At 37.9% G+C, this 13,101-nt stretch overlaps 1 protein-coding gene across 1 annotated transcript; it reads right to left on the bottom strand.

The window, feature by feature from the left end:
• Positions 1–7,390: 7,390 nt before the first annotated feature.
• On the bottom strand, positions 7,391–11,450 carry LOC116210192 (transcription initiation factor TFIID subunit 12b). The gene is made up of 8 exons (XM_031544019.1): positions 10,712–11,450; positions 10,240–10,458; positions 8,964–9,530; positions 8,785–8,859; positions 8,378–8,456; positions 8,209–8,273; positions 8,059–8,094; positions 7,391–7,959 (listed from the first exon to the last, which is right to left on the bottom strand). The coding sequence occupies exons 1-8, from the start codon at positions 11,303–11,305 to the stop codon at positions 7,774–7,776; spliced, it is 1,821 nt and encodes a 606-aa protein (XP_031399879.1). The 5' UTR covers positions 11,306–11,450; the 3' UTR covers positions 7,391–7,773.
• Between the last annotated feature and the right edge of the window lie 1,651 nt (positions 11,451–13,101).

Genomic DNA, 13,101 nt, shown 5'->3' with positions numbered 1-13,101 from the left:
GTGATATTTCCTTGAATGCAGAGAATGAATGACACGAAGAATGGCCGAGACGAGGGATGGCCATTCATGTGATTGACTTGGAGATGGGTTCATGATATTATTTAGTGAATTTTATGCGACTTGAGATGTTTTATTCGAGTTCGATAAGTTATCATCATGTCCGATTTTGTGGCTGATCTATAAGTAGAGGTTTGTTGGTCCCATTGTGGCTTGAAGTGAATGTTATATCATCTCTTCGGGGTTGTTTTTCCATGTTTGGTTACGGGATGTCGATTATAGTCGAAGGAATATAATTTTTGTTGATTTCAAGCTGATTTTGCCCTAGTGACAGTTCTGATCCGAATTTAGTGTTATAGGCTTTTGAGCTTCAGTTCAATTTGAAAAAAGACACTTGATCTAGTAGCAGGCTGATTGGCTGGCATGATTTATTCGGTGTCTTTGAAAGTTATTAAATAAAGATTGATGTCATCCATTGGTCGTCCATGAGCATGCATTCCTTGGCTTCATTTTGCTTACGCCTAGCAGCGTTTTACTTGGATAGGATCTCTTCTATTTCTGTGCCATTTGCCTCCCAAATTATAGGAGTGATCTTGTGATGCTATGTTCTTGCCTTGGAAGTCTTGTTTTCACAGTAGGCGCTCCTCGTTGTGTTCTTCTTCTTCCGTACTCCCCTCGCATTTGTTTCTTGTCTTGCATGTCTCACGAGAGGAGAAGAAAGGGGAGATATAAGAAGATATTTGGCCAATGCCAATGGAGCTCCAAGACGTGGAGACTTACCTAGGCTTAGGTTGAGTCTCGACTTGAAGGCCGCCCCGGTCCGTGGTAGTCAAGGATCTTCCGAGCTAGCTCATCCTGAGAATCTCTTGGAATCAGTTATAAATCTCCATCTTAGTAACATGCGATAGGTCTTTCGATGTTCGATGAGTGAATTCGATGAGCTTGACATGATTGTGTGCCCGTGATTTGTGTGTCTGGATGTTTCCTTGATAATTTAATTAAAATCTCACACAAATTTGGATTAATCATATAAACTCAGTTTAAAAATTGAATTTAAATTCAGGATAGTCGAGAATTAGAGCTTTTGTCGGACGGTCCACCAATGACTGGCTCGATGGCTCGAAACTCGCAAACTAAAGCATTCGGCATATTTTAATTAAACTCAATAATTCCACGTACGGGGAAAGAGACGTGTAATTGGGCTAAATAAATCACTCGGCTTTAAGCAAAATGCATAAATTGATAAATTATCGGTAACCACGTCGATAATTTAAGAACAAGTTCTTCTGTCATAAAATGCAGAATTTGACTAACTGTGCATTCGGCATAATCAAACACGGGTAAATAGGCAAAATTGGATAGATTTTGGGTTTTTAGGCGAAAACATTTTTGTCATAATTTGTAAAAGCCACATCGTCATGGTACAGAATAATTTAAATATAACTCACACATTCGAGACTTGTCTACAGACGTCTTGTCTATCGGGTCCATTTAAAATAATGCCGAATGCTACATACCCTATCCATCAATCTATTTGTTTATTTAGGGTAGGATTTGTATGTCAAGATACCCCGGATAATAATTGATTAACTCACGTAAATTCGACAATAACAAAATATCATTGTTTGTTTATTTAAGCTTACTCGTTACATTTTTGCACTTGTTTGTTATGCGGATCGAGCCCGATCCTTTAGGACTCGATTCACACTGGGTCCAACGCCCATAACCGTCGATCACGGGGTCCAATGCTCCCATACACCGAGTGCGCATTTAATTAAATTTTCGGTTTTTTCCAAAACCACACGGTGAGTATGAGTGAAATAATGGCCGAATGCAAACCAACCGGGATTTAGTCATTGTAGCTTATCTTTTATTTATTTGAGAGAACAATGTAAGGTTTTATATTATACATATATTCATGTAAAATCCCAGTCGGAGAGTGGACGGTCAGAGTGTTTCTTCGAATTTACGGTGTCAAAACGCATAAGATGAGCGAAACTTAACTAAGTGGTAATTAAATTAAAATGGCAAGCCTAAACAAACTAGAGTACCGAAAGGGCGTGTGGGATATAGGCTCACACGTAATAGAACCCCCGAATTCGGAACTTTCGGTTCCGTACAGACCATATGCCTTAGCAATTAGGTGTACCTCGTACCCCTAGACCCGGGCGACTCACCGGCCCTCGACCCTCGAGTCGTAAACAGGTAGTGGCGACTCCTTCTTACTTGCGTCCGTCGCGCTTCCCCGAGAAGGTGGACACTCCCAAGCCGCGTTGCATTTAGGCGCGCGCATGCGTGCCCCGACGAGACGAAATTCGGGTACGCACAGTCATCGACATTTCATTTCTGGGACGTTTGCTGGATCTGAGCGTCGCTCTGGGTTCCTAGATCCCGAAAAATTAGTTACGCGTAAGTCTAGATGCCCCGCCATTAAAAAAAAGTCCAAAATAAATTATCTCAAATTTGTAAATGAAAATTTTAATCTCCTGACAAGACATACATATTTGAAATTTATTAAAAAATTTGGGGGGAAGAAAGAGGGAGATGCAGTTAGTATATTTTTTATAATCTCTTGGACCAAGTGTTTTTCTTATCGAGTTTCACATTTGAAGTATTTTTCTTCTATCTCTGTATTTGAAATATCCAACTGACTAAAAACGTCGATTTAAATTACTTGAATCTACAAAATTGCAAATTACTAGAAATGTCGATTTAAATTATTTGAATGTACAAAATTGCAATATTCGGCGTTGCACTAAAATTTATATTATCAGTAATCTGAATTGTCATGACAATTCACATTACTACCAAAGTAGTTGATATAGAATATATAGATTGCTACATCATATGAGTGTCTATGTAAATCGCCACCAGATAGCAGGTTTTATATAATCTCTTTGGGCGAATTTTTTTTTTCCTTAATGAAATTCAGACGCGGTTAAAATTATATTTACGCTACAAGAAAAGAGAGCATTAATGAAGAAAAACTCCGTCACAACAACCAGGAAATCCGTCACTGTAAGTTAGTTGTGATGGATTTTTGACAGGTACAGTTCATCACAAATACCCGCGTTACAAAAGGATATTTGTGATGGAATTTTTCCATTACAATTATTGTGACGGATATTTTTCGTTACAAAGTACGTTTATATCTGTCACAAATAGCACTCATCCAAGTCATATTTTTCGTCACAATTAATGATGGATTGGTGATAGATTTGTGACTGTGATTTTGTGATAGATTTGCGACGGAATATTTGGGATAGATTCATGAAAATTATAGTGATAAATTTTTTGTAGACAGTTTTGTGTCATATTAGTGACCATTTGTAAATAAATTTCTGATGAAATTGTGCTAGAATATTAACGGTTTTGTGTTGAGTTCGTGATGGAACTTTGTGACTGAACTTCGTGACGAACTTTGTGATGATTTATGTGACAGAATTTGTGATAAAATATTATTATCATGGATTCGTGATAGGATTATAAAGTATTTGTGGCAATACTCTAACGGATTTGTGGCACATCTGTCACAAATTTGTCACAAAATGGAAGTTCCCAATTTGATAATGGCGACCTATTCAAATCGATAAGAAGGATCTGTTCAACAAAATATGTCCATCACATTATAGTCATCTAATCAGAAGAAATGCCTACATAAACATAATTAAGCATCTTTCTACTGAAAATACCACTAAACTATTCAATAGAAGTCATGAGCTATTATTGAAATTCAAATAACAACCTAATCTCCTAGAGTCAAACCAAAACGATGCTCCATGACTTTAAAGTATTTAAATGATCACTTTATTAAGGTGGAGGAGCACGTCCCCAAACATGCTCTGAAAGATACATCCATCAAAGCAATTTAACAACCAATTCATTAAAACCAAAGACAGATTCTTCGAAAAATTGAACTTTAGCAGGCAAAATAAAATGCAGGAGCTCACTTAAGCAACCGAATGACAGGGAAGCAACGAAGAAACACTGAAGCAACCAAGCACTAGGAAACACTGAAGTAATCGAACTGAGAATGGCAAAAATGGAACAAAATTTCCACTAAATTAGGGCATGAGAATGGTACAATGAGAATGGCAAACGTAAGAAATAAGAAGTGGCGTGAGAAGTAATAATGAAACCAAAAAAAATAGTTAATTCAGTAAATTAGAGCATAAGAACGTAAGAACGAAGCAAAAATTCTTCCAATTTACCCTTAGGGCGTGAGAACGTAAGAAGGGGGCGACAGATTAGGGTAGGAATCAGGGAGAGGCCTGAGTTAGAGCTCGTCCATGCAAAGTCGCAAAGGGCCGCAGTGGCTACAAAAGGAGAAGAATTCGACCTCAGCGGGAAGCCCGTCCGCGCATATTAGGGCTTGAACAAGCAACAAGTTGACGGCTGAGTGAGTCCTTGGGCGTCCAAGTGAGTGCGGTGGCGATGAACAGGCAGCACTGTGGCGTCGATGGTATCAGAAGGAGAAGAGTGAAGAGACAAGTTAGGGAGGGAAAGTCATTCTTAGGTTTATGAGAAAATCAATCGAATTATTTGGAACTTGAAAAAAAAAGGTCCAAAACTAAAATGTGACAGCATAGTGATGTGCTAAGTTTAAGACGAAAACTTCCATCACAACTCCTTCGAAATACCCAAAATACTTATGTCACAACTCCATCACAAAGATTGTGACGCTTTAGTAACAGATAATTAACTGAAACTCTCTGATTTAACACCATGACAATTCTATATAATGTTCCATAAAAAATCCATCACAATACTGTAATGGAATAGTGCCGGAATTTCCATCACTTTTCTATCAAAAATAGCTATTAATATTTTCTATATTATTCCATCATGAGTCAGTCACGAATCCATCATAGGTTGTGGACGGAATCTTTCCGTCAAAGAATCCGTCACTAATGCTTTATTTTCTTGTAGTGTTACAGAAAGAAACGTGAAAGCCCATGTGCTTATTTGTCTTCAAATTTCCCCCAATAAAAAAGGAGACAATCTACCGGAAAAATAAAAATAATAAAAAAAGGGGCACCGATAAAATTAAAGATATTGTAGCACATCAGAATATTTTTCCCTTAAATATGGGTACGGACGACTGATTAAGGTCTCAAAAGTCGGAGAAATTGAAGCCCATAAGGTACTAATAACAATTTTTTTTTCGGTCCGTACCCCAGTATTCAGAAGCCTAGTGGACTCCGACTGATCCAGGTTCGAGACGGATCGGCCTACTAAGAGGTAAAGCTCTCCTAGTTTGACTTTTCTCTATTTACAAAACTCGAATCCAAGACCTTGTTTAAGGAGAACAAGCATCAAATCAATTGGACTAACCATAGTAATAATGATTTTTATTTTATTTTATTTCTTTTACTAGAGGATACGATTTTATTGGCAGCTTCAGAATCAAGAACAAATACAAAAGGCAATACAAAGTATACTGGAGAGTATATTCATAAATATATTAACATAATATACATAAGAAAATCGTACTTGCCCAGCGAATTTGGACAATACGGAGAAACTGAAGCATGCTCATCATGAATGTGTATAATTTGGATAAATTTATTTATTTGCAACCCACCTACCAATGAGAATATGAGATTTTCATTAATCTATTGGCTGAAATTAGTCCCTTTCAACCATTTCTTGGACTGAGCACGAAGTATTCTGAGGAGTAGTAGCAGAAGTCGATTTGACACAATCTATGGAGACGGTTGTGAAGGGTTGCTAAACCACCCGGGCTATGGCGATGGATCTCCTGAGTTAGTTCTCCACATGGATGGCTCAAGCTCAATATTGATGGGGCAGGAGGAGTGCTTCTAGACACTGATGGGAGATGGCTAAGTGGTTTTTTGTCATAATGTAGGCGACGCGTCGCTTCGGCAGTAGGGGCGGAACTGTGAGGGGCATTAATCGAGTTGATACATGCTTCGGACCTCAGGCAGATGAGGATCATTTTGGAGGTGGATCCTAAGATTGTTTGCAAGCTCCTAAAATCCGACCGCTCATAAGCTCCGTCAGGAAAGTTGGCTCTCCATATCCCTTTTTTTTTTCGGTATGTACCCTGGTTTTCAGAGCCTAATGGAATCTGACTAATCCAGTCGGAAGAATGAGCGTTAAAGGTTATTCTCCCTCCCAACAAGTGCACTTCCCGGGATTCGAACTTATGTTCTCCTCCTTACGGAGGGATTATCCTGCACTTGGAAGAAGAAGTAGAAAAAGGAATAAATATAGGTGAGCTGCTTACCACTCAACCAACACTTTTGTTAGTCCATATCCCATTTTTTTTATTGATGTAATTTTGTTGTCTTTCCTTTTTTGCTTTCCTTACGAGCTTTGGCCCCGCGTTGTCGCCGAAATAATAATAATAGTAGCAATAGTAGTAGTAACAATAATAACAATAATAACATTATTCCTTTTTTGCTATTGAGATGATGATGTCCGTATTTTCATGAAAATAAAAGCTCGCGTCCTCTCTCATTATGATTTATGCCATGCACGTACAAGCGAAACATCAATATAAATACATTATGTCCATAATTCTCCCTTATAACCGAAAGAAAAAATAATAATGCTAATATCGATTAATATCAACTACCAAAAGAAAAATGCTAATATTTGTTGAGAAATTAATCTTTCGAGGACTAAAGCGTTGGCCAATTGATATTTCAGGGACTAAATAGTTGAAAAAATACATTGAGGGGCAAAATTGTTAACAAATTAATCTTTCAAGGATCAAATTGAATGTTTTATGCAAGATTTTATCTTCACTATCTAATGATATGTATGTTTCCACATGATATGTTTAAATCTCAATATAAATCTATTTATCTTTATAATTATAAAGTTAATTAAGATCCCTTGTCATTTTCAAAAATTTTCGCTCTTTATCAACACCAAAGAAAAAAGAAATTAACTATATGACTGTCCACCTCATTTTTAATCAATCAAAATTGTCGCTCCACGCCTTATCTTCAACCAAAAACTTAATCAATCAAAAATTGACACCCGACACCTTATTTTTAACCGAAAACTTGATAATCCGCTGCATTGGCATTGACCACGTTGTCAAATATTGACATGTATTATCCTTTGCAAATGAAGATTATTCAACGCCTGTGAGTTTGACAGCGAGGGTCGGTATAGGCTTAGGCGAGTTGGAAACTTTTCCGGGACGCACGTATCTAAGCATGCCATGCCTATAGCAACTAAAGGGCGTTTACTCCATAATCACTGACGGTTCGCCAAATAATCTCCTTTCAATTTATTACAGAAACATGTCTTTTGCATAACTACCGTACAACGAACGGAAACAAAATTGCTGATTCTCGCTCTAGATATGCATGAATAATTTGACAACTCAATCCTTCCACTGATCAAGCAAACAGCATTAGGGAACTGAAGGAGAGGCCCTTTGGCCTCTGAGGCAAAGTAGAAACCTTTTACATTGCCTTTCTTGGTGGAATACAAGACCATCCCAAAAATCATTAGAAAGGATCATGATAAGTGAAAAACTAAATCAATGCCCACCGAGGGCAAAACTTTACGCAATTCCTACGGATCCAGAGCCTTATGCCTACTGTACCCAATTCAAATCACTGATTAACACCAATAAGATATATAAATACATGTTCACTCAAACTATATTTCAGTTTATCATCTTTCAGGTACTACCATAAAACTAAACTGTACAGTCGACTGAAACCTCAGATGGTTACCTGGGTCCCAGAAGAATAGTGTCATAGCACCAACAAATATGGGATATCAGGTCCATCAGAACCGTGTCAACTGCTGCATCTGAGAACCCATTGGCCGGGGAGCTGTATGGTCCGGAGTCGGTGAAGGTCTCATCATGTGGTTGGGATTGGGACCAACAGGAGTGTCGCTTCCTGGTCTCATCACCTCCTTTGAATTATCTGTGTTTGTCTCGGGATAGGAAGAATCCTTCAATGCCCGTATCTAATCATTTGTCACATATAAAAAATAATGAAGGGGCAAATATCAGTCTTGGCCAGTGGAAGTACGATAACTAACTAATGTCAAGATGAATTGACTTACCATATCAAGTCGCTTCTTGTGTGGATCGCTTAATAGCTGCAACAGATCACAAAAGTCAAAAGTTAATGAAAGTAGCAAAATTTCAAAAATCGATTCCTCCTGATAGAAGAATCTACAATCACCTGTAGCAATAAGGATTTATATACTTACAGGTTTCTTTTGGTACTTCTGCCCTTCGCTAGAAAATCCGGGGATTGTCAGCTGCCAATTCTTCTCTGAAACAACACTAGAAACATCAGGTCCCTTAAAGTTATGCTTTTTCATCAAAAAATAAGGAAAGTATAGCCTATTCATTTTATGGATGGGGAAGGGAACAAACCCAAATGCAACAATAAATCCTTGGGCTCCAAAGTTGAAGATTTCCGATGTTTTGCCAAATTACAAGCAAAAGCTGTTACCTGCAGAAGATTAAAATAGATGAGTTACTCCAAGTTCTCAAAGTTGGCAGATTGCCCCCAATATCATGACAATAATATCTATTTATCCTATTGAGTATATTTTGTTGAAAGAAACAGATTAAAACTTATCAAAATAAATCCTGTTATTGTATTTTCCATTTGACCCATGCTTCCAGCTCAATCAAGAAAAAGTATAAATAAGGAACATTCCCCTTTTCAAAGATACAGAAAATTACAGAGCTAATTAGGCCAAGTCTGCAGAAAATTTTCATGCGACATTGCTAAAATGGGGACCAGAGGAAGTATTACAAATGTGAGAAAGCCTCACCGAATTGATGAAATCATCAGCAATTTCCAAAAGGAGATCTTCGACTTCAGGATCCAACACTCCCTGAGGATCCACCTGCATGGCCAACAGTAAAATGTATAATAATGATCCAAATCAACTTACATGGCGTATTACTGTCAACAAGATATGGCTATGTCAATTCATTAATACGGACAAACCTGTGTGACCAAGTCCTGTATCTTTCTTTTCCCGAGGAGTTGATTAGTAGCCTCCGTTCCTTGGCTAGAACTCCCCCCTGGCGTGGTCGTACCAGAAGCAGTAGCATCAGGCTGTGATCCCGTCAAACTCAGAGATTTTTGGCCTCCTTGCACCTGCATTCTTGGAGAAGGCTGCTGCTGCTGCTGCTGAAGCAGCTGTGGCTGTTGCTGTTGCTGTTGCTGCTGCTGCTGCTGCTGCTGCTGCTGCTGCTGCTGCTGCTGCACGAGCTGAGACAACTGTTGTGCATTCAGGGCCATTGGGTTCTGGTTGAACTGCGAAGAAGAAGCCAACTGCTGCTGAAGCATAGCCTGTTGCTGTTGATGTTGCTGCTGTTGCTGTTGCTGCCTCTGTTGTTGGAGGCGATATGAAGGTGATCCGGGGCCTGACATTCCAGGCATATTATGCTTCAACCACTGCTGCTGCTGCGGTGATAAGTTGTTCTGCATAATTCCTGGTTGTCCATTTTGAGCCAGTATGGACTGAGAGTTAATAAATGCCAATGGTGATGTTCTTTGCAGGTTTTGAACCTATTTGTGAAGATAAAAATACAAGGATAAGTATCATAACATTTTCTGGGAATTCTAAATATATATGAACTGTAGAAGATGCATCTTAGGTTGGTAAAAAGTGTTTCATAAGAGTATCAGCCAAGTATAATAACATGAAACCACTGGAGAGAAACAAAATTGATAAGATAAGCATGCCAGTGCAGAATTCCACATATAGAATAAGAAACAATGGATAATATACTGCCGCTTGAGATTTCATATTTAACTCCAGAATGAGGATGAGAACAAAAAGCCAGTACAACTGCAACATTATATGGTGCTAAAACAATGATCCTTACAGATTAATACAAGAAGGCCTTCCAACAGGATGCCAATCCTACACTCGACTAGTGAAGTATATGTATGTGTTCCAGGTGTACTTGTACTACTAGGAAGAGTAGGTTGAACGGAAGATAGACATTTTAAATGCCGGTCATGCCAAGATGGCACTATACCATAGTTTGAACAATTCAGTCTGGTGTTATCTCTCCTATTGCACAGAAAGAAAATGTAACCCCTTAACCCGTTAAAACAGAAAACATTCTTCAACATCTTTTGCAGCAAAAGGACCAACTCATGTAGATCAGTTCTCAACAGCAAAATTGATGTTTGTGGTTTCCACAGATTTCAGCAAGAAGTCAAGAAATACTTAATGGGAAAACAATAGAGTTGAGGATAAAATTCATACCTGCGGAGCAGTTAGTGCAGTCTGCGGTGACAACTGCTGCCTCATCTGCCCTTGGTTAATCCTCTGTTGTGTGTAAGGGAGAGCCCCGTTCAATCTGAGGGACGAGGTTAGGTTGTAGGAACCCATAAGTCCCATTGCTTGCATCCCAGGCAAAGGCTGCCCTGCAGAATTGCCCACATGGAATTGGCTCCCAGGAACTAACCCAGATTTCTGCCTTGGCTAGAACACCACAAATTCATCGAATCAGCAAAGAAAACTCGACCCCTGACATTACATCCAATTAAGAAAATTCGAAAAAAGATGCTTTTTTTTAATTACAAATCATGGTTACCATTACTAACACAAATCAAGCAATGATCTTGCTTACAATGTGATACTTGAAGTGGTTTATACTTCACTGCTCTTTGACAAGAACTCCAAAGCAACAACATAAGAGAAGAAAGAATTAACAAAGGGAGGATCAAATTCATACCGAATTTAACATCTGAGACTGCAAATTCAATTGAGCCGCAGCGGCAGCAGCTGCAGTGCCTGACAACATGGGCAGGTGTCCGCCCTGCCCCATCAAAGCCGACCGAGCCAAATTACCCGCAACCATCGGCTGCTGATTCTGCTGCGGCTGCTGTTGTTGCTGTTGCTGCTGCTGCTGAGGCGATGATTGTTGCTGCTGCTGCTGATTGTTCTGTTGCTGGGGCCCGCCGAATCCGTACAGCCCCCCTTGTTGCTGCTGCCTTATGAGACCGTACTGGATCTGGTTCATCCGGGACATCGAGGGCGACCGCTGGAGGTTCGCCGGCATTTGGAAGCCCGGCATGGCGGCGACATTCTGCTGCTGCTGCTGCTGGGGCGGCTGCTGCTGGTGCTGTTGGGGAAGGGGAGGGAGAGAGGGAGAGGGAGAGGAGATCTGGGAGTGGGGGTCGATGGAGGAGGATGGGGATTGGGAAGGGATCTGAGGGTTTGCAGAGTTAGGGTTTTGGGGGATCGGGGCGGGCGTCGATGATGCCGTGGGGTCGATCGAGGCCGGCGACTGCATTGAATTACTCGACGGCGTCGGATTATCGGCCATGTTGGGCGGAGCAGGCGGTGGCGCTATCTCATGGCGGAAGAGATCAGCGGGAATGTGATTTCGCTATTGAGTGATGGATTCCGAGCACAGAGGAGGAAGGAAGGGAGAGAGAGAGAGATGAGATGAGATCACAGCCGTACACGTCGGAAGGGGTGGCTAAGGTTGACTTTATAAGAAGGGCGGGTATTTGAAGTCAACGGGCAGTCCTTGTGTTGTTTCCCCTTGAGGATGCAAAAAATAGTTGCTCTTTTTTATTTAACTTATTATTAACATCATTATCGAGTGAGAGTTAAAAAAAAACTTATCTATATTGGATAGATATATATGAAACTTAAATTTTTCAAACAAATATTTAATCTGATAAGCATGGTTATTTACGAGATATTTTCTCGAACTTTTCTGTTCTTATAAGTAAATTTTGAATATTTTTCTTAAAATTTTTAAAATTTTATATTATTATTTAATTATTTAATTTAATAAAATACGATATTTTAAAATTTATTTTTGAATAAATGTTTTCTGATAAAATTTGGTATATATACAAAATATTTTTGAAATATTTTTTTTCGACATAGATTCTGGTATTTGGAAACTCAATTGGATATCGACTAATAAAGTCGAACGGATCAGCTCATTAAGGTAAAGCTCTCCCAAATTTATATATATATATGTGTGTGTGTGTTGGAATATATTTTTTTGTATATGAAATTTAGAAGATTTTCTTAAAGTTTCAATCTTTCAATTTTTTAATTTAAAATTTGAATAATATTATGATAGATATGATTTATATAATATACTATAGGATCCATTAATTAGGTTTATTACTACATTATAAACAGGAAGAATTACAAACAATCTATGATCAATTAGTTTTTCTTATTTGGACAATTTTTCTAATTGTTTTATTTATATATAGGAAGAAGAACTGACAATATGATCAATTTCAATGTGAGAAATCATTGTTACTATACGAAATTAAGTTATTTTACTTTCTTTTTTTATTATTGGGACTGATAAATGTTCAATTTACAAACATATTATAATTTATACTTTCAATATGTTTATCATGCCATATAATAAGTGGATGATGCCAAGAAAAAAAAAATAATGATCTGATCCGTCTAGATGTGAATCTTCTTAAAAGATTATCTTTATATATTTTACTTTTTAAATGAAAATAAAAAATAATACCACATTCTTGCCTTGCATATAACTATTTGTTCATTAAAATATTTTTAAAATTTATTTTAATAAAATAATTTAATTCATGCAAGTGTTTAAGGAAACCGACACTGATTATTAACAAATTATTATTAAATATCAGATTTATGAGTTTTTAAATATCTTTTCCGTAATTTTATACAATAAATTTTGAGCTTTTATAATAAATATTTTTCTAATAAACATGGCTATTTGCGTGATATATTTTGGAACTATCTGTGGTTATATACATGGGAGATTTTGAATTTATGGAATTTTCGAATAATATATAATATATCATTTTCTTGAGTTTCTTCTGGATCAATATATTCCTTACTATTCCACGTACTGGGCAGGGTCCTTACCCAGTTCATCATAAAACAATGATTTAGATTACAATTATCTACGGAATCCACTGAAAATTCTGTTATTGTTTTTGTGCTATATGACTATATATCGTATTCTTTGTCGATAATTAAATCAGCATACAGTGACACATCATGATCTTATTAAAAAAAAAAGGGGCAAAAACTAAATTTTAAGATAGGGTCTTTCATTTTGACTGGGTAACATTTGTAACCAAGGCATATAAAGAT

The sequence above is a fragment of the Punica granatum genome, chromosome 6 (assembly GCF_007655135.1).
Source record: "Punica granatum isolate Tunisia-2019 chromosome 6, ASM765513v2, whole genome shotgun sequence".
Classification (NCBI taxonomy): Eukaryota; Viridiplantae; Streptophyta; class Magnoliopsida; order Myrtales; family Lythraceae; genus Punica; species Punica granatum.
Note: the sequence above shows the minus strand (reverse complement) of the source record. Positions and strands in the feature narration are given on the sequence as shown.

What these genes read in the sequence shown, in the direction of transcription:
- LOC116210192 (XM_031544019.1), bottom strand. Translation starts at nt 11,305, where the DNA reads ATGGCCGATAATCCGACGCCGTCGAGTAATTCAATGCAGTCGCCGGCC. An exon ending in AGTCTCAGATGTTAAATTCG is followed by an intron (nt 10,459 to 10,711) that starts GTATGAATTTGA and finishes GTGGTGTTCTAG; the next exon opens with CCAAGGCAGAAATCTGGGTT. An exon ending in GGATTTATTGTTGCATTTGG is followed by an intron (nt 8,274 to 8,377) that starts GTTTGTTCCCTT and finishes GTGTTGTTTCAG; the next exon opens with AGAAGAATTGGCAGCTGACA.